The sequence below is a fragment of the Giraffa tippelskirchi genome, chromosome 10 (genome assembly GCF_054371585.1).
Source record: "Giraffa tippelskirchi isolate mGirTip1 chromosome 10, T2T-mGirTip1v1.2.pri, whole genome shotgun sequence".
Taxonomy (NCBI): Eukaryota; Metazoa; Chordata; class Mammalia; order Artiodactyla; family Giraffidae; genus Giraffa; species Giraffa tippelskirchi.
In genome coordinates this window covers 148,801,888-148,821,278 of record NC_137284.1, presented here as the reverse complement: position 1 = coordinate 148,821,278, position 19,391 = coordinate 148,801,888, and the positions used below count along the sequence as shown (strand labels likewise).

Sequence of the window (19,391 nt, the reverse complement as noted above, 5' to 3'; positions counted from 1 at the left end):
CACCTACAAGAAGATTCTTTGGTGTCTGGTTCCTTAACTGCAGGGCAGACTCATCACTATTTGAGAAATCGTTTGGCTCTGTTTCTTCTCAGTTCACTAACAGACAGGACAGCTGCCAAATGCAGGTACAGCGCCTGCATGTTCGGCAAAGCATGTGCTTCCCGAGTCTGAGGGCGCAGGGAGGGGAAGCAGCAAGTAGAACCCCCGCAGCCCTATGGCGGAACTTCCTTGTGGCCAGAAGCTGGTTGCTCAACGCAGATTACATTTTCGAACAAAGAAACCTTATATATGAGAGGGATTCGGGGTGAGGTGCCAGACTCCAAGATAGATGTAAAATGCTCTGACTTTATATGAGACATCCACTCCATGGGAATACTTCCTTGTGAAGCATGGCTGCCGTTAATAAATTGATATCCTAGAGCCCTAGACTGTATCCTGTTGCACAAATCCCTCACTGAAAAGGACCCTGTACTTAGAGCAATGCTCTGCTGTGGGATCTTCAAATTCTCAATAGTCTTTGAACCATTGACCCTGCAAACTATGTACCAGATCCTGGTTACATGGTTTTAGAACTTCCGTGACCTCCTGATGGTCGATTTCTCTTTAGCATGACCACATGTCTAATGTCTGGGTGACTAAGCACTCTTGGGTCCTGGGACAGAAAGAACTGAAAGTAAAGTGAGAAACAATGAAGGAAACTCAAGTCATAACCACAACAACTAGCCTCGAATCTGGGCCTGGCAAGCCCACAAGTGGCTCCATATAAGTGCTCAGAACTTCTCTGGTCCAGGAGACAGAAGGACACAGTAGAGGGGGATCATATCCAGGCCAGGCCAGAAGAAAGGGGTCTTTCCGGCTCAAGGCCTGTGGCCTGAATCCTTGGGATCAAGTCATAGGAACGCTTCTCCCAACACGGGATTATCATTGACTGAAATAACCACTGCTGGTGGTCTGGCCAGCCCAGGACCCAGTGTGTGAATCTGAAGCCTTGCTATGTTGTTCCTCACAGAATATTAACAAAAAGTCATTATCAAATGATTTTAGAAAAAGGGTTCATAGAAAAAAATATCTATGAAATTGAGTAAATAAATTTTACAGAAACAGCCTGTCCCAGCTGGTGAGACCTTTGATGGTCATTTTATCAAACCATCAATCCCCAGCAAGGATTGTCCCTCACACGGAAATGGTGTCTCACATGGTTTCAAGCACTTTGTTAATTATAACACTTTCCAGGAGCACTTACTTGTCTTACATATTTAGCTCCAGGCTAAAAAGCAATAGCTTTGATGGGTATAGACATTAAATTTTCACTAAAAAGATGCATGAGCAAAACAAATCTACAGCAACAGAACTCATACTGCTGGTTGTCAGGGAAGGAGAGCGTCCTCGGAACGGGCCCTGAGGGAATTTCTGGTGATAAAATGTTCTCTGTCTTAATGGGACAGATGTTTTATCAGCATATACATATATATTGATCAAACCGTAGATGTCTTCATTATGCAGTGTGAATATACACCTGACCCTTGAGCAACACAAGTTTGAACTGAGAGGGTCCACTTACGGGTGGATATTTTAATAAATGCATACTAAGATACTGAACAGCTGTGATGGGTTGAATCCATGGATGTGGAATCCCAGATACACCATTGAATGTGCCAGTGAAAGTCACTCAGTCGTGTCCGACTCTTTGCAATCCCATGGACTATACAGTCCATGGAATTCTCCAGGCCAGAATACTGGAGTGGGTAGACTTTCCCTTCTCCAGGGGATCTTCCCAACCCAGGTTTCCTGCATTGCAGGCGGACTCTTTCCCAGCTGAGTGACAGGGGAAGCCCAAGAACACTGGAGTGGGTAGCTTCTTCCTTCTGCAGCAGATCTTCCCGACCCAGGAATCGAACCGGGGTCTCCTGCATTGCAGCCAGATTCTTTACCGACTGAGATGTCAGGGAAGCCCCCAGACTATAAAACTGCAGGAGGCTCAGGGACCCTAAAACCTACATTGTTTACAGGTAAAATACAGTTCAAATATCAATAAAATTGATTTAGAAATATCTCAGGTGAGATGTATGTTACATGCTCTTTTAAATTTCATGTAATGAATCATTAGGCATAATCTTCCATTCCCTTGACTTCCGACATCCTCAATTAAAGGATTTCAAGGCAAAACATGTCCATCTCTACCTTTGCACCTAGGAAATGGTAGAAGAGGCTGTCAGAAGTTAGCAAAGGGAATCGAGAAATCCAGAGTCTTGTTATATGCCAGGAACTTCATGCTTATTAAACATTTATGCGACCCAGGAAAATGGTGTGATGGCTAATTGAATGTGTCACCTTGACTGTGGCACAGGCATTTAATTAAACTTTATTCTGGGTGTTAAGTGAGGGTGTTTTTGGAAGCGGTTAACATATAAATAGGTAGATTTTAACATTAGATTAGATTAACATTTTAATGAGCAAACAGATGACCTTGCATTCCACAGTCTTAGTGGGCCTCATTCAACCAGTAAAGATATGAAGAGAACGAAAAGACTGATCCTCTCCCAGGTAAGAGAGAACCATTCAGCTGGTGGCCTTCAAACTGGACCATCAGTTCTTGGGCCTTTGAATTTAAACATCAGCTCTCCCTGAACCTCTAGTATCACCAGTCCAGCCTGCAGATTTGGACTTGTCAGCTGCAACAGCCATGTGAGCGAACTCCTTTAAAAGACGGGGAACAGGGAACGCAGGTGTTGAGGACAGACTTGATTCTCATTCCTTGTCTGACAGTTAGGAGATACGAGACCTGGGCAAGTCACCTCCCACCAGATGTATAAACAGTTAAAATAATCTTTATCTTGCATGATCTTTGTGAACATTAAAACGTACCAAGGAAAGAATGTCTGGGAAAGTCTATCAGTTCTACCTGAGCCTGGGTCTGTCTCACTGACTGGCAGCTGACACACTGGCAACCACTTCCTGAGCTGGGGCAGGAGTGTTTTTGTCCCAGAGGCACATGATCATGCAGGGCTGTGTCTTGGCTGCTGGCACAGAGATACACGGCTGAGTCCGTCAGCGCCAAGGAGCTCAAGTTCAGCTCAGAGCGAGAGTCACTGAACTGTTTTCCTGAGAATCGATTCGGGAGGTGTGCCTCTCCCCTCACTTCCTCATTGTAATACTGAACTAGGAACTGGGGGCCCTGGCCCAGGGCCTGTTGGTACCAGTACACGGAGAGGTGTCCAGAGTCAGGGGAACAACTCAGAGTCGCTTGCTGCTTTCTTGATTTGATCAGGTATTTGGGGGTCTGGATGACTTCAGAATCCACCAGGCCTGTTGAGAGGAGACAAGGAAGCTGAGGGCAGAGCGCAGGGGAAGCCTACTGCTGCAGCCCTCATCACCAGGCTTGTATCTCGGGGAAGCAAAGACATCTTAGAGGCTCCCACACTGTGTCCAGGACTCACCTGCTCCCAGGAGGCAGAGAGTCACACAGCAGAGGAGGCTGGTGCCCATGGCAGCATCAGGAACCCGAGACCACAGCTGGCTGGAGGGGGGTGCTCCTGGGGTGAGTGATGTAAAGTGCTTACCCTCCTGCTTCCCTGATTGGAGCATTTGCCTATGACGTCACTGCTCTGTGTCTATGCAGGCTGCCCTTGTCCAATGGACCCTTGCTTGGACCCCTTGCTAAGATCCATGGTGGGCTCCTCTATGCCCTTCCCTGTCCTGCACAGCCACTCAGCAAAGGGTGGGTGTCAAGTGAACACTGTCCCCATGTCCCCATATGCCCATAACACGGTTTTATCTTCTCTTCCTGTCCTTGCCTGGCACTGATCACCCAGCCCTTACCAGCTACGCTAATCCCCTCAGCCTCCACTCCCCATGTTGCTCTAGGACATGACCTCCTGGGCACATCCTGAGTCACCAGGCATGTGCCCACTCTCCTGGCAGTGAGGAGTCTGTACGGGGTCCATGTGTCTTGACCACTCAGGGAACTCAAACCTGCTTTCTGATCCAGACAAGTAGCCAAGGTTCCCCTAAGCTGCCCTCTCTAGGGTGACTCTCAACCCCTCCCAGCACATCCTGCTTACCATGAGCCCACAGTGCCTCCTAGTGGTCAATGGTCTCTTGGATCTGTGCCTTCTGTCTAAATCAAGAACAGAAATTCAGGCAATGACCACCCACTCCAGTACTCTTGCCTGGAGAATCCCAGAGACTGGGGAGCCTAGTGGCCTGCCGTCTATGGGGTCACACCGAGTCAGAGATGACTGAAGCAACTTAGCGGCAGCGGCAGCAGCATGGCTTTGGTAGTGACTGCCTCTCTATGCAAATGTGAGCCTGGCCAGCGCCTTCCCCAGGAGACCAAGGCCAACCCCTGCTCCTTGATGACTACCTGTGACAGAAAGGCTGTGATCAAGAATGCCGATGTGTCGGAGGAGACACAGCGGGACTTGGTGGACTGTGCTACTCAGGCATTGGAGAAGCATAATATAGAGAAGGACATCATAGCCCGTATCAAGGAGGAGTTTGACAAGAAGTACAACCCACCTGGCACTGCATTGTGGGGAGGAGTTTCGGTAGTTATGTGACACGTGAAACCAAGGCCTGGGCGAAGTGTCCAGTCTACTGTTCAAATCTGATTAAAAGCATGAACTGTGCCACACACCCAGTGATCCATCCAGGACTGCAGCCTAAATTCCAAATACCAGAGACTGAAGTCTTCAGCCCTAACTAAGGGAAACACCTCCATCTTTGAACCTTTATTTGTATAGGGCATTCTCTGTATTGGTTTGTTGTGGTTATAAAACAATTAGCAAAACAGCTTACATTTGCACTTATTTTCTATTCTCTACGTATCTGCCCCATGTTTTTTTTTTCTCTTCAAAATTCATTCCTTTAAAGAAAGAAGCCATTTGGAAAAGGGTGTGTTAATTAACATTTGTTCAAATAATCTAGAGTTGATGATGGCCTCTTTAGTTGCTCTTGGGTAGGCTGGTGGGGGTGATTCCTTGAAGTTTGCGCGGGATGTAACAGACTAGCCTATTCAGCACTCTTGCATTTCATTCTTGCCCATCCTGCTCCTGTTGTGCGTGGAAGAATACTACTCAGAAGTGCATGTTGAGAGAGGCATGGCAGAGAAACTACTGGACCAACTCTTACTCCTAATCTGATAAGTACATTCCTTAAGCGCTCCTTTTGTGATAACTCCTATAGAGTGTTCTGGGCCTTAGGCCTCAAGAGATGATGAATGTGTCATGGAACACCTTTAAGCTTTCTATGGCTGTAAAATGGAAATAAGCTGGTGAGAAAGTTGGGCTAATGAGAAATTTGTTGGGCTCTAGACATTTCCCCTCCCCTGCTTTGTCCAAAGTATACTCTAAAGATCAAAGGTGGTCTTAAAGGGAACAAGCTTTTGAGCAGCAGCCTCCTTGTGATTCTAATAAAGTCTGAAGGAATTTAAACTTACAGGCTTTCTGTGCTGTGCTTTAACTAGCTGTGTTCTCGAAGCTCTCACTAAAAGACACAATTAAAAATAAATGAGAAGAACAGATATTCCCCACAACCCTGGCTGCAATCCCTCTACACACAGACACACACACAGACACACAAATACACACCCCTGCCTTTCCAGGCTGACAGACTTAGGGTTGATCCTCAAATTCACGCTTATCCTCTGGAGGTAAAAGACTGTATGATCTGACATTTTTACTAAGAAGGGAGTAATTATTGTACCACTACAATGACAGTAATTAGCTAAGATGAAAATACATGACCATAAAATACTCTGAAGACCTCAAGGGAATCCTCCTGGAAACACGTATTCCATGACTACTTCTGATTAATCAGATGCATATATTTCCAGATCTCCTATTGAAATTAAGCATTACCAAATTCTAGGTAGGGCATTTTATACAGAGGTTTTGTATATACGTACTCATTTATTTCTGCACTTATAATATCTTGATATAATGACGCAAAGGAGGATGTATTGTGACTTTGAGAAGATTTTGATGAGGGAGGTGGGCCAACCTGGCCGAGGTTGGTTGAGATGCTGAGAAAGTCAGGGGCGGGAAGATGAACACAAAAAGACAGTCTGTCCTCCTTCAATGGACTCACATGAAGTTTGGGACGATTGATAAGTAACTGAAGTGGGTTTCTCTTTGATGACTCAGACAGCTTGCTCAAAGCAGACCACCTGGACAGGCCGCTTTAAAAGCTACCTTGTGATTTGGGAAGGGACGTGACCATAGCTCAGTTTCTAAAGAATCTGCCTGCAATGCAGGACACCCCGGTTCGATCCCTGGGTTGGGAAGATCCACTGCAGAAGGGATACGCTACCCACTCCAATATTCCTGGGCTTCACTGGTGGCTCAGCTGGTAAAGAATCCACCTGCAATGTGGGAGACCTGGGTTCGATCCCTGAGTTGGGAAGATACCCTGGAGAAGGGAAAGGCTGCCCACTGCAGTATTCTGGCCTGGAGAATTCCAGGCACTATACAGTCCATGGGGGTCACAAACAGTGGGCCACAACTGAGTGACTTTCAGTTTCACTTTCATAACCCAGATGAGGGAGGAACAGTGTGGCTGTGATGGAGTGGGCCAGGAGGCTGATGCCAGGGAGGTGGGGAGACGAATGTCTTACCCGCCCAGGAAAGGGCGGCAAGAGATGAGGGCAAAAGAGAGCCAGGTTGGGGGAGAACCTCCAGAGAGACAGCAATGAGCTGCCTGGGGTGAGACAGGAGGGCCTATTTTTACCTAATTTACCAACAACCTTCCCTCCTGGAGGTCTCAGGCTCAGGTGATAACTCGGAGTCAGAGCTAGGGAAACTCCTGGTTCACAGGGAGGATACAGAGAAAAGACAGCGATGGATGGTGGACACATGGCCACAAGGTCTGGAGTGGGGTCTGGGCCTGTACAGACCACACACTCAGGGTCACACTGCAGGCACGTGGCAGCAAAGCCCTGAGGCTCCTGGTGCTAGGATCCTACAAGCAAGGGGCTGCCTTGCCTTTTTGCACAGAGAGCAGGTGGCTGTGCAGGGCCGTGCAGTAATTGCTGGCGCAGAAGCACACAGATGTCTGGGAGCGGTTGGCGGACTCCAGCGTGAGAGGGAAGTCCTTTGTGCTTGATCTGGAGACTCGGTGCCCGTCTGGCACATCTCCCTTGCCCGTGGTGGGAGGGGCATTTGAGTAATAAATCAGCCTCAGCCCGTGTCCCAGGTCTTGCCGGTACCAGTACATATAATCATGGTTCATATCCTGAGTACATTTCAGTGTCGCGCTCTGTCCTGTCCTCACGACCTGGAATCTGGGGTCCTGAGTGACACCAGCATGGACCGCCCCTGTGGAGAAGGAGGACTCAGGCTGCAGTCACACGGACAGGCTTGGTGCTGGCACCCTGCAGGGCACCCTGCCCCCAGGACTCACCTGCCTGCAGGAGACAGAAGACCACACAGCCCAGGAGACAGGGGCTCATGGCGGGGGCGGGGCAGGCAGAGGGCGCTCTGGTCTGAGTGTGGATGAGAGGGGAGAGGGGCTCTCCAGGGAGTCCTTCTGAGATGTCACTGTCCCTGCCAGGCCCCAGAGCCAACCTATCACTCAGGGGGCCACGCCCCTTCCCCCAGAGGCTCACATCAAAAATGAACCTAAGTCAACAGTTCACAACAGGGAGACCCATCCAGCACAATGGACATGAGCCTTACAATTTGTTGTAAGCTGTAAACTGTTTACAACTTTATGTATACTTTGTTCCAGAGATAATTCTTCATTAAACTTACATTCGTTTTATTTATCCACATATTTATGTAGCAAAATCACTGCTGATGGTGATTGCAGCCATGAAATTAAAAGACGCTTACTCCTTGGAAGGAAGGTTATGACCAAGCTAGACAGCATATTTAAAAGCAGAGACATTATTTTGCCAACAAAGGTCCGTCTAGTCAATGCTATGGTTTTTCCAGTGGTCATGTATGGATGTGAGAGTTGGATGGTGAAGAAAGCTGAGCACCGCAGAATTGATGCTTTTGAACTGTGGTGTTGGAGAAGACTCCTCAGATTCCCTTGAATGCAAGGAGATCCAACCAGTCCATCCTAAAGGAGATCAGTCCTGGGTGTTCATTGGAAGGACTGATGTTGAAGCTGAAACTCCAATACTTTGGCCACCTCATGCGAAGAGTTGACTCATTGGAAAAGACCCTAATGCTGGGAAGGATTGGGGACAGGAGGAGGAGGGGCCGACAGAGGATGAGATAGTTGAATGGCATCACTGACTCGATGGACATGGGTTTGGGTAAACTCCGGGAGTTGGTGATGGACAGGGAGGCCTGGCGAGCTGCGATTCATGGGGTCACAAAGAGTCGAACATGACTGAGCAACTGAACTGAACTGATGTAACCTTTTTACAGTTATTTTTAATTGGAGTATAATTGCTTTACAAAATGTGTTGGTTTCTGCTGTACACCACGTGAATCAGCTTTATTAGTATGCATATATCCCCTCCCTCTTGAACTTCCCTCCCTTCGACCCCCGCACTTGACCCCTCTAGGTCCTCAGAGAGCAAAGAGCTGAGCTCCCTGTGCAGTACAGCAGCTTCCCACTAGCTCTCCACTTTACATATGTAATGTGATTTCTTAGTTTTGATTCTTGAGGAAAAATCTTTATAGCCTGCTGCTCCCCTTTATGACTCTTGCGTCCCACCTATGCCTTCAACTGTTCATTTCTACTTTGTTCAGTTGACTGCAACTGTATTTTTTTTTCTTACATCTGATTCTTCTGGTATCTGGTTCCCCAACCTTGGAGCAGGCTCATCAACATTTGAGGTATCATTTGGGTCTATTTCTTACCAATTTGCTGATAGACTGGGCACCTGCCGCATGCGGCCACAGCTCCTTCATGTTCACCGGAGCACATGCTTCCCGTGTCTGAATGGGGGGAGCAGCTCACCTGTAACCCACCTTTCTTTGAGGAGAGTAGATGGTTGCTCAGCACCGTGGATGACATGGGAGCACAAAGGAATACAGATGCGGAAGGGACTGTGGTAGCAACTCAGGGCAAATGAAAACTGCTCCCCTTTTATTTCCATTCTATGGAAGTAACTCCTTAAGTAGCATAAACGAAAGTGAAAGTGTTAGTTGCTCAGTCGTGTCTGACTCTGCAACCCCATGGACTAGATCTAGCCCCCCAGGCTCCTCTGTCCATGGGATTTTCCAAACAAGAATAGTGTAGTGGATTGCCATTTCCTTTTCCAAGAGATCTTCCTGACCCAGGGATCGAACCTGGGTCTCCTGCATTGCAGGCAGACTCTACCATCTGAGCCACTAGGGAAGCCCTTATGTAGCATGCCTGATCTTAATTAATAGATATCACAGAGCCCCAAACTATCCTGTTACACATAACCCCCCACTTTGAAGGACCCCGTACTTGATGTAATGCTCTGCTGTTGTGATGTTCAAACACTCAGCAACAGTTGAAACATGGGCCCTGCAAATTATGTAGCTGGTTCTTGGCTACATGGTTTCGGACCTGTGATGACCTTCTGATTTTCCTTGATCCCAACCACATGTCTGGAGTCTGGGTAATGCTGCATTCCTGGCACCTGGGACAGAAAGGCACAGAAACTAAAGTCAGAAGCAGCAAGAGTCTGAATTTATAACCACAGCAGCAAGATTTGAACTGGGGTCTGGCAAGCCCACGAGTGCTTCCACTTCTATGCTCAGAACTTCTTTCTTCCAGAAGACAGCAGGGCACACAACACAGGAGACTCATGCCCAGGCCACGCTGGAAGAGAAAGAGTGGCTTTCCAGCTCAAGGCCTGTGTCTTGGATACTTATGGTCGAAGCATGGAATACCCGTGTCTCAACATGGAACGGTCTCTCACCAACACTGCTAGTGCCCACGGTCTTGCCAGGGGAGAATGCACTGAGTGAGCGTGAAACTGAGCTACGTGTGTGTCTCATGGAATCTCAACATCATTTCCTGAGAAGTGATGACTTCTTGTCAAAATATCATTATCAAGTGATTTCAGGCAATGGGTTCATGAGAACAAACTTATGAAAGTGAGTAAACAAACTTTACAAAAACAGCTTGTAGCAGCTGGCATGACCTTTTAATGGTCGTTTTATCAATCCATCCATCTCCAGATAGGATAGTCCCTGACATGGATGTGGTGCTCACATGGTTCCAAGCACTTCTTTAACCATAAGTCTTTCCAGGAGCACCTAACTTTCTTCAATATTTTATGCTTGCCTAAAAGGGAATTGTTTTAATGGGTATAGAGCTTATATTTACAGTAAAAAGATGCTTGAGTAAAACACATCTCTAGCAACTGCTGCTGCTAAGTCGCTTCAGTCGTGTCTGACTCTGTGCGACCCCATAGACAGCAGCCCACCAGGCTCTGCCATCCCTGGGATTCTCCAGGCAAGAATACTGGAGTGGGTTGCCATTTCCTTCTCCAATGCATGAAAGGGAAAAGTGGAAGTGAAGTCCCTCAGTCGTGTCCGACTCTTAGCGACCCCATGGACTGTAGCCTACCAGGCTCCTCCATCCATGGGGTTTTCCAGGCAAGAGTACTGGAGTGGGGTGCCATTGCCTTCTCCATCTCTAGCAACAGATATCATATTGTTGGTAGTCAGGGAAGGAGGGAGGCATGGGAAAGGGACCTGAAGAAACTTTCTGGTGATGGAAATGTTCTTTATTGTAATAAGGTGAATGTTGCATGACACATGCATATATGTTGATTGAAACCACAGATCTGTCCATTATACAGTGTGTGATGTTTATGGTATTTACAGCTGAATTTTGAACAACACAGGTTTGAACTGAGTGGGTCCATTTATGTGTGGATGTTTTAATATATACTTACTAAGGGAAATTAAAAGACTCTTGCTCCTTGGAAGAAAAGCAGTGACAAACCTAGACAGCATATTAAAAAGTAGGGACATCACTTTGCCAACCAAGATCCATCTAGTCAAAGCTATGTTTTTTCCATTACTCATGTATGGATGTGAGAGTTGGACCATAAAGACAGCTGAGTGCTGAAGAATTGATGCTTTTGAACTGTGGTGTTGGAGAAGACTCTTGAGAGTCCCTTGGACAGCAAGGAGATCAAATGAGTCAATCCTAAAGGAAATCAGTCCTAAATATTCATTGGAAGGACTGAAGTTGAAACTCCAATACTTTAGCCACCAGATGTGAAGAACTGACTCATTGGAAAAGATCCTGATGCTAGGAAAGATTGAAGGCAGGAGGAGAAGGGGACGACAGAGGATGAGATGGTTGGATGGCATCACTGATTCCATGGACTTGAGTTTGAGCAAGCTCCAGGAATTGGTGATGGACAGGGAAGCCTGGCATGCTGCAGTCCATGGGGTCTCAGAAGTCGGACACAACTGAGTGACTGTACTGAACTGAAGGTACTGCCCAATTTGACTGGCTGAATCTGTAGACCTGGAATCCCACAGACAGTCGAATGTGAAGTTATATACAAAGTTTTGACTACCACGTTGTGGATGTCTCAGGGACCCTAAAGCCTACATGGGTTAAAGGTTAACTATAGGGCTTCCCAAGTGGCACAGTGATAAAGAATCCACCTGCCATTGCAGGAGATGTGGATTTGATCCCTGGGTCAGGAAGATCTCCTGCAGACAGAAATGGAAACCCACTGCAGTATTTTGCCTGGGGAATCCCATAGATGCGGAGCCTGGCAGGCTACAGTGCATAGGGTCACAAACAGTCAGATACAACTGAGCACACACATATAATTCACATTTTAAAATAATCTGAGGAGGCATATATATTATACACTCTTGTTAATTTCATGTGATGAATCATCAGGCATAAATAATTTTTTCCTGTGACTGCTGATACCCTCAACTATAGGATTTCAAGGTAACATGTCCATTTCTACCTTTGCACCTAGGAAATGGTAAAAGAGGCTGTCAGAGTTTAGCAAAGGGAATCAAGAAGTCCAGAGTGCTGTTATGTGCCAGGGACTTCATGCTTGTTAAGTACTTATACAGCAGTGGAATATGCTATTATATTGTGTCACCTTGACTATGCCGCAGGTATTTAATTAAACATTATTCTGGGTGTTATATGAGGGTGTTGTTGGAAGAGATTAACATGTAAACAGGTAGACTTTAATATGAGATTAGATTAACATTGTAACATTGTAAACAGATGAATTTTCATAGTGTTGGTGGGCATCATCCAACCAGTGAAGACATGAATAGAACAGAGAGACTGATCCTCCCCCAGTAAGAGATAATTGTCCAGGTGATGGCCTTCAAACTGGACCATTAGTTCTTCAGCTTTTGAACTAAAACTCAGATCTCCCTGGGTCTCTAGTATCACCAGCCAAGTATCCGGTTTGGGGACTTATCAGCCTTAACAACTATGTAAGCCTACTCCTTTAAAACATGTATACATATGTTTGTTCTATGGGGGCATAATTCTAAGGGGGGCAAGGGTCATAGGTGTTGAGGACAGACTTGAGTCTGATTCCTTGTCTGACAGTAATGAAGTATGAGATCTGGGCAAGTCAGTTCCCCTCAGGTGTATAAACAATTAAAATAATACTTATCTTGCATGATCTTCGTGAGCATTAAAACACAGCAAAGAAAGAATGTCTGGGAAAATCTGTCCACTCTACCAGAGTCTGGGCCTGGCTGGCTGGCAGCCAACACCCTCAAGGCCTCTTCCTGAGCTGGGGCAGGAGTGTTTTTGTACCAGAGGCACCTGATCATGCAGGGCTGTGTCTTGGCTGCTGGCACAGAGATATAGAGCGGAGTCCGTCAGCTCCAAGGAGCTCAAATTCAGCTCAGAGCGAAAGTCACTAAATTGTTTTGCTGAGAATCGATCTGGCATGTTTTCTTTTCCACTAACTTGTCCGCGGTAATACTGAATCAGGAACTGGGGGCCCTGGCCCAGGGCCTGTTGGTACCAGGACACAGAGCGGTGTCCAGATTCAGGGGAACATCTCAGAGTCACTTGCTGCTTTCTTGATTTGATCAGGTACTTGGGGGTCTGGATGACTTCAGAATCCACCAGGCCTGTTGGGAGGAGACAAGGAAGCTGAGGGCAGAGCAGGGGGAAGCCTCCTGCTGCCGCCCTCATCGCCAGGCTTGTATCTCAGGGGGGCAAAGACATCTCAGAAGCTCCCACACTGTGTCCACGACTCACCTGTTCCCAGGAGGCAGAGAGTCACACAGCAGAGGAACCTGGAGCCCATGGCAGCATCAGGAACCCAAGACTGCTGCTGGCTGGGGGCGGGGCTCCTGGGGTGAGTGGTGTAAAGTGCTGACCCTCCGTTTCCCTGATTGGAGCATTTGCCTATGACTTCACTGCTCTGTGTCTCTGCAGACTGCCCTTGTCCCCGGGACCCCTTGGCAGGACCCAGAGCTGGCTCCCCTATGCCCTTCCCTGTCCCGCACAGCTGCTCAGCAAAGGGTGGTTGTGAAGTGTGCACCCTCCCCATGTCTCCATTTGTCCACAATATGACTTGTTCTCCTCTCTCTGTTCCTTCCTGACACTCATCACCGAGCCCAACCAGCCACCCGAACCCCTCACCCTCCACTTCTGGTGCAGGGTCCCCCTGAGTACATCCTGAAGCCCCAGGGACGTCCCCACTCCCCTGGGCAGTGAGTAGTCTGCGCTGGTTCCTTGTGTCCTGGAAGCACTAGGGGAACTCAAACCTGCTCCCTGACACAGGCATTTGGTCAAGGTTCCCTTAAGCTCCCCTCTCTTGGGTGCCTCTTCAACCCTCCCAGGCAGCCTGCTTCCCATGGGCCCACAGCGCCTCCTAGTGGCCAATGGTCCGCAGTCTCATGGATTTGCACTTTAGGTCTAAAGCAAGAATAGAAATTCCCAACAGCCTTCAGGACAACCCCTACACACACACACACACACACACACACACACACACACACACTCCTGTTCTTATGCCTCCCCAGCCTGGAGGTAAGATTGTATGAAGAGACCCTTCGACTAAGAAAAAAAAAATTGCTCCACCATGGCTATCATGGTGGTTTGCTAAGATGAAATAGTACTTGTCCATAAAATAAACACTCTGATGGTCTCAAGTGAAACCATCCTGGACACACGTATTCCATAGCTCTTTCTGATTAATCAGAACCATATATTTCCAGATTTTATGTTTAAGTATTGCCAAATTCTAGGTAGTGTACTTCATAAAGAGGTTTTCTATATATGGACCTATTTATTTCTATACTTATAAAATCTTGAAATAACTATCCAGTCAGTAGAAGACCTAGGAGGACTTCTCTCCAAGGAAGACATGCAGATGGCCAACAAGCACAGGAAAAGTTTGGCAACAACACTAATTATCAGAGGAATGCAAGCCAAAACTATAGTGAGGTATCACCTCACACTGGTCAGAAGAAGCATCATTAAAAAGTCTACAAGTAATAAATGCTGGAGACAGTGTGGAGAAAAAGGAACCCTCCTACACTGCTGGTAGGAATAAAAACTGGCACAGCTATTAGGAGAAGAGTATGGAGGCTTTTTAAGAAACTAAAAATAGAGTTACCGTATGATCTCGCAATCCCACTTGTAGGCATAAAATTAGACAAAACTATAATTCTAAAAGATACATGGACCTCAATGTTCTTCTTGGCACTATTTACAATACTCAAGATATGGAAGCATCCTAAATATTCATCAACAGGTGAATAGATAGAGATATAGTATGTGTGTATATATACACAATGGAGTATTACTCAGCCACAAAAAGAATGAAATAATGTCATTTTCAATAAAATGTTTGGACCTAGAGATTAATACACTAATGGAATAAGGCAGAGAAAGACAAATATTGTATGATACAGCTTACAAGTGGAATCTAAAAAAAGTAGGTAAAAATGAACTCATTTACAAAACAGAAATAGACCCACAGACATAGAAAAGAAACTTATGGTTACCAATGGGGAAAAGTGAAAGTGAAATTGCTAGTCGCTCAGTTGTGTCTGACTCTTTGCAACCTCATGGACTGTAGCCCACCAGGCTTCTCTGTCCATGCGATTTCCCAGGCAAGAACACTGGAGTCGGTCACCATTTCCTTCTCCAGGGTATCTTCCTGACCCAGGGATGGAAACTGGGTCTCCTGCATTGCAGCAGATTCTTTACTGCCTGAGCCACTGGGAGAATGGTGGGGAGGAATCAATTAGGAGTTTGGGAATAACATATATACATTACAATATATAAAATAGATAATAGATAATCAACAAGGACTTACTACATAGCACAGGGAATTATACTCAGTACTTTCTAACAGCTTATAAGGAAAAAGATTCTGAAAACATGCATACACACGTATGTATTTTTGTTGTTGCTATTCAGTCACTAAATTGTGTCTTACTCTTTGTGACCCCATGGACCATGGCATCCCAGGTTCCTCTGTCTTCTACTATCTCCCAGAGTTTGCTCAAACACATGTCCATTTAATGCCATCCAACCATCTCATCCTCCATCATCCACTTCTCCTCCTGCCTTCAATCTTTCCCAGTATCAGGAATTTTTCCAATGAGTCAGCTCTTTGCATCAGGTAGCCAAAGTATTGGAGCTTTAGCTGCAGCATCAGTCCTTCCAATGAATGTTCAGGGTGATTTCCTTTAGGATTGACTGGTTTGATCTCCTTGCAGTCCAAGGAACTCTCAAGAGCCTTCTCCAATACCACAGTTTGAAAGCATCATTTCTTCAGTGCTCAGCCTTCTTTATGGTCCAGCTCTCACATCCATGCATGACTACTGGAGAAACCATAGCTTTGACTAGACAGACCTTTCTTGGCAAAGTGATGTCACTGCTTTTTAATATGCTGTCTAGGTTTGTCATTGTTTTTCTTCCAAGGAGCAAGTGTCTTTTAATTTTGTGACTGCAGTCACCATCTGCAGTGATTTTGGAGCCCAAGAAAATGAAATCTGTTACTGCTTCCACATTTTCCACTTCTCTATGTGTATGTGTAAATGTGTATCACCGAATCACTGAGCTGTACACCTGAAACTAAGACAACAGTATAGGTCAACTATACAGATGATACAAAGAAGAAATAGAAAAAAACCCAACTCCAGCTTCTGAGATTGTCAGACTTCGGAGACTTAGAGAAACTACAAGAGAGTGGCAACTTGGATTCACACCCACATTTAATTATAAGCCATAGATTTTTAAAGAAACTGTACTATGTTACTATAATCACTTTGAAGTATACTCACCAGGAGCTGTACTAACAAGTATAGTTTGATTAGAAGAGTGCTCAATGTGGAATTTTCTGAAAAGACTTAACACTGACATAGACATTGCCAGAAAAGAAAATGTTGAAATGTTCACACAAATTGGAAGCCTGGACTTGAATCCAGTTGTTCATACACTAGGATAAATGTCTAAATTGTGCTGGGAAAAAAAAATTCCACGCAGCTCTGTATACAATATATCCGTGCCTGCTCAGTCACGTCCAACTCTTTGCGACCCCATGGACTGTAGCCCACCAGGCCCCTCTACCCATGGAATTTTGCAAGCAAGAATACTGGACTGGGTTGCCATTTTCTACTCCTGGGGATCTTCCCCACCCAGGGATGGAACCCACGTCTCCCACACATCTGCATCTCCTGCATTGAAAGCAGATCTTTTACCACTGAGCCACTCTATGTAAATGGGCATTAATTAACCCCTTTCACACGTGTCAGAGTATCAATTATATATTTATATCCTTGGCTTTTTCTATGAAAGTAAAGGTTGTAAGACAGTTTTTATAGAAGGACTTATGTCTCCCCCAAATTCAAATATTGAAGCCCTAAACCTCCGTGAGACTGCATCTGAACTTAGGACCTTGAGGGAGGTGGTTGAAGATGAATAACATTATGTGAGTGGGACTCAGCATAACTAGCATCCTCATGAGAAGAGGAAGAGATACCAGAGAGCCCTTTCTTTGTGAAAACTCAGAGGAGAGGCCATGTGAGGACACAGGGAGAAGGCAGCTGGCTTCCAGCCAGGAGCAGAGTTCTCACCAGAAACCAACCCCAGCACCTGGATCTTGGGTTTCAGGCCCCAGAACTGTGAGAAAATCAGCGTGTGTTGTTTAAGCCGCACAGCCTGGTGTTTATTATGGCAGCCTGAGAAGATCCCCGGGAGGAGGGCATGGCCACCCACTCCAGTATTCTTGCCTGGAGAATCCCGTGGACAGAGGAGCCTGGCAGGCTACAGTCCGTGGAGTTGCAAAGAGTCGGACACGACTGAGCAACTAAGCACCGCACAGCACGAGCAAACTAGTCAACAGTGTAGCGCCGTAGAAAGTCAGGAGGAGAAGCAAAGAGGAAGGCAGGTCTGAGCCAGTCCCTGAAAAATGAGTAGTACCTGGTCCTGTGTGCAGAGGAGAGAGGGCCCTTGGGGCCGCGGGAAGAGCAAGAGTAGATGCAGAGAATTTAAGATGCATCTCTGTTTCAGGGAATTAGCAAAGTTCAGTCAGAGAGTGCAACGCATCCTGAGATGGCCCCAAAGCAGTGATCTGAAGCAAATAGAATCTGGGTGTTGAAGTGATTCCAGGGAAGCGGGATTGACCTGGAGAGCCTCTGCCTGTTTATAACCAGGGGAGCCATGCCCTCTCCTGTGTGAGGGAGACATTGAACCATGCCCAGAGGATGCAGGAAAGGGTGAGAGGTCTAGAAGGAATAAGTCAGGTCAACTCCAGGTTTCATACACCATCGTCAGGTCATCTATGTGGTGATGAGCTCACCTGGACTAGCCCCAGGTGATGCTGGTTGTTATAAACACTGGTGATTCAAGACTGTGGGAGGGAGGAGGAAAGAGATTGTTTTGAATAACACAGTTTTGTGGGGTTTTTTTTTTATTCTTTTTGTAGCTCTAAATCTATTCTCAACCCCTTCATGCATATTTTCTGCCCTAGACTTTCCCCATATGTCAACTTCTTCTCCCTAAATTATAGAAAGCAAATGCTTGTGATGCTATTAGAATCACACACTTATGTCATTTTCTTCCCCAGGCGAACTCTCTTTTCCTCAAAAAAGAAGCCTCCAGTTAGTAAATGACAAACTCTTCCTCTCCCCTGGTAGCATCCAGTGTCAGACACGGAAGGTCATTTTGGTGCAAACCTAGTGATGTAACCCCATCCTCTGAACACATCTTCTCAACCTCTCTTGTCCTCCCTGTGTGGCACCAGAGCCCAAGGCTGCTTTCCAGGGCCCCCAGTCATTTTTCTCTCCCACTGCAGTCCCCAGGCTCTCATGGATCTGGCAGCTCTGAGGTTGCTCCACACTGGGGCAGAAAGGTTTGTACACACAACGCAGGTGACTCAGCAGGGCTGTGCCAAGCTGCTGGCACAGAGGTACAGGGCCAAGACAGTCAGCTCCAAGGAGCTCATGTTCAGCTCAGAGCAGGAGTCACTAAACCGTTTTGCTGAGAATTGATCTGGAAAGTTGCCTTTAGTTCTTTGCAGAGTTTCATAAAACTCAAAGAAGAACTGCAGGCCCTGACTCAGGGCCTGTTGGTACCAAGATACCCTGGGTGGTGGTGGGTTTGGCCAGAGACAGGGGAGCATCTCAGGGTCACTCACTGTCCTCTGGCTTTAATCAGGTATCTTGGGGTTTGGGTGACTCCAGAATCCGCAGGGCCTGTGGGGTAGAAGATTGGGGCTGAGAAAGAATGCAGGAGAGAGCCCGATGCTGTCTTGGATTCAGGCAAAGTCAAGCTTAGAACACGGATTCTCTCCTGTGCTAAGGACCCACCTGCTGCCAGAAGACAAAGAGCCACACAGCAGACGGGGCTGCATCCCATGGCAGGAGGGGCAGAGCTGGGCAGGCATCTCCTTACTCAGAGCTCTGCTTCTCTGAGAGCTGAGGTTCTGGGCCTCCTTCCTCTGATTGGAGATGAGGCAGTGATGTCACTGCTCTGACGTCATTCCCTCTGCTGGTTCCCAGGAATCTGACCTCTCATTCCAGGTCAGCTGGTCCAGGAACCCTGCTCCTCCTGCAAAGTCTCTTAGGTGACATGTGAGCTGGACTGCTGGTCTAGGCGAGGCTGGGTTTATGCCCAACGTCCTTCCGCACGGCTCTTTCGCTTCTCTCTTCAGGCAGGTGTTTCTCTTTCTGTCCCTACCACCTCCCAGCTCCATATCCTTCACTTTTCCTGCAACTGCAGAGGCTCCCTCAGCACTGCACAGTTGAAGTTCATGGCTTCCAGCTGGGACAGGAAGCCTGCAAATTAGTGTCTGTGCTGTTAAGGCTTCTAGAGGAAAACAGCACCACATAATGCTGTTTCTTAACCCTCCTGGTCCCAGGCACTAGCTCTGTCTGCTTGCTCTGCCCCAGAAACTTCTGGAGTTTGGCAGTTCCACAGTGCCCCCATGAGACCTATGGGTGATAACCAAGACATTGACTTTGCCCTGAGATAATAATCAC

At 46.8% G+C, this 19,391-nt stretch overlaps 2 gene segments (V, D, J or C); both read right to left on the bottom strand.

The window, feature by feature from the left end:
- Positions 1-2,428: 2,428 nt before the first annotated feature.
- On the bottom strand, positions 2,429-9,558 carry LOC145523674 (putative non-functional T cell receptor beta variable 6-7). The segment is given in 7 exon segments: positions 2,429-2,697; positions 2,903-3,306; positions 4,519-4,606; positions 6,981-7,313; positions 7,399-7,480; positions 8,914-9,068; positions 9,391-9,558. Coding segments are annotated over 5 exon segments (576 nt in total).
- On the bottom strand, positions 9,391-19,180 carry LOC145523679 (T cell receptor beta variable 5-5-like). The segment is given in 3 exon segments: positions 9,391-9,565; positions 12,547-13,019; positions 18,720-19,180. Coding segments are annotated over 2 exon segments (453 nt in total).
- Between the last annotated feature and the right edge of the window lie 211 nt (positions 19,181-19,391).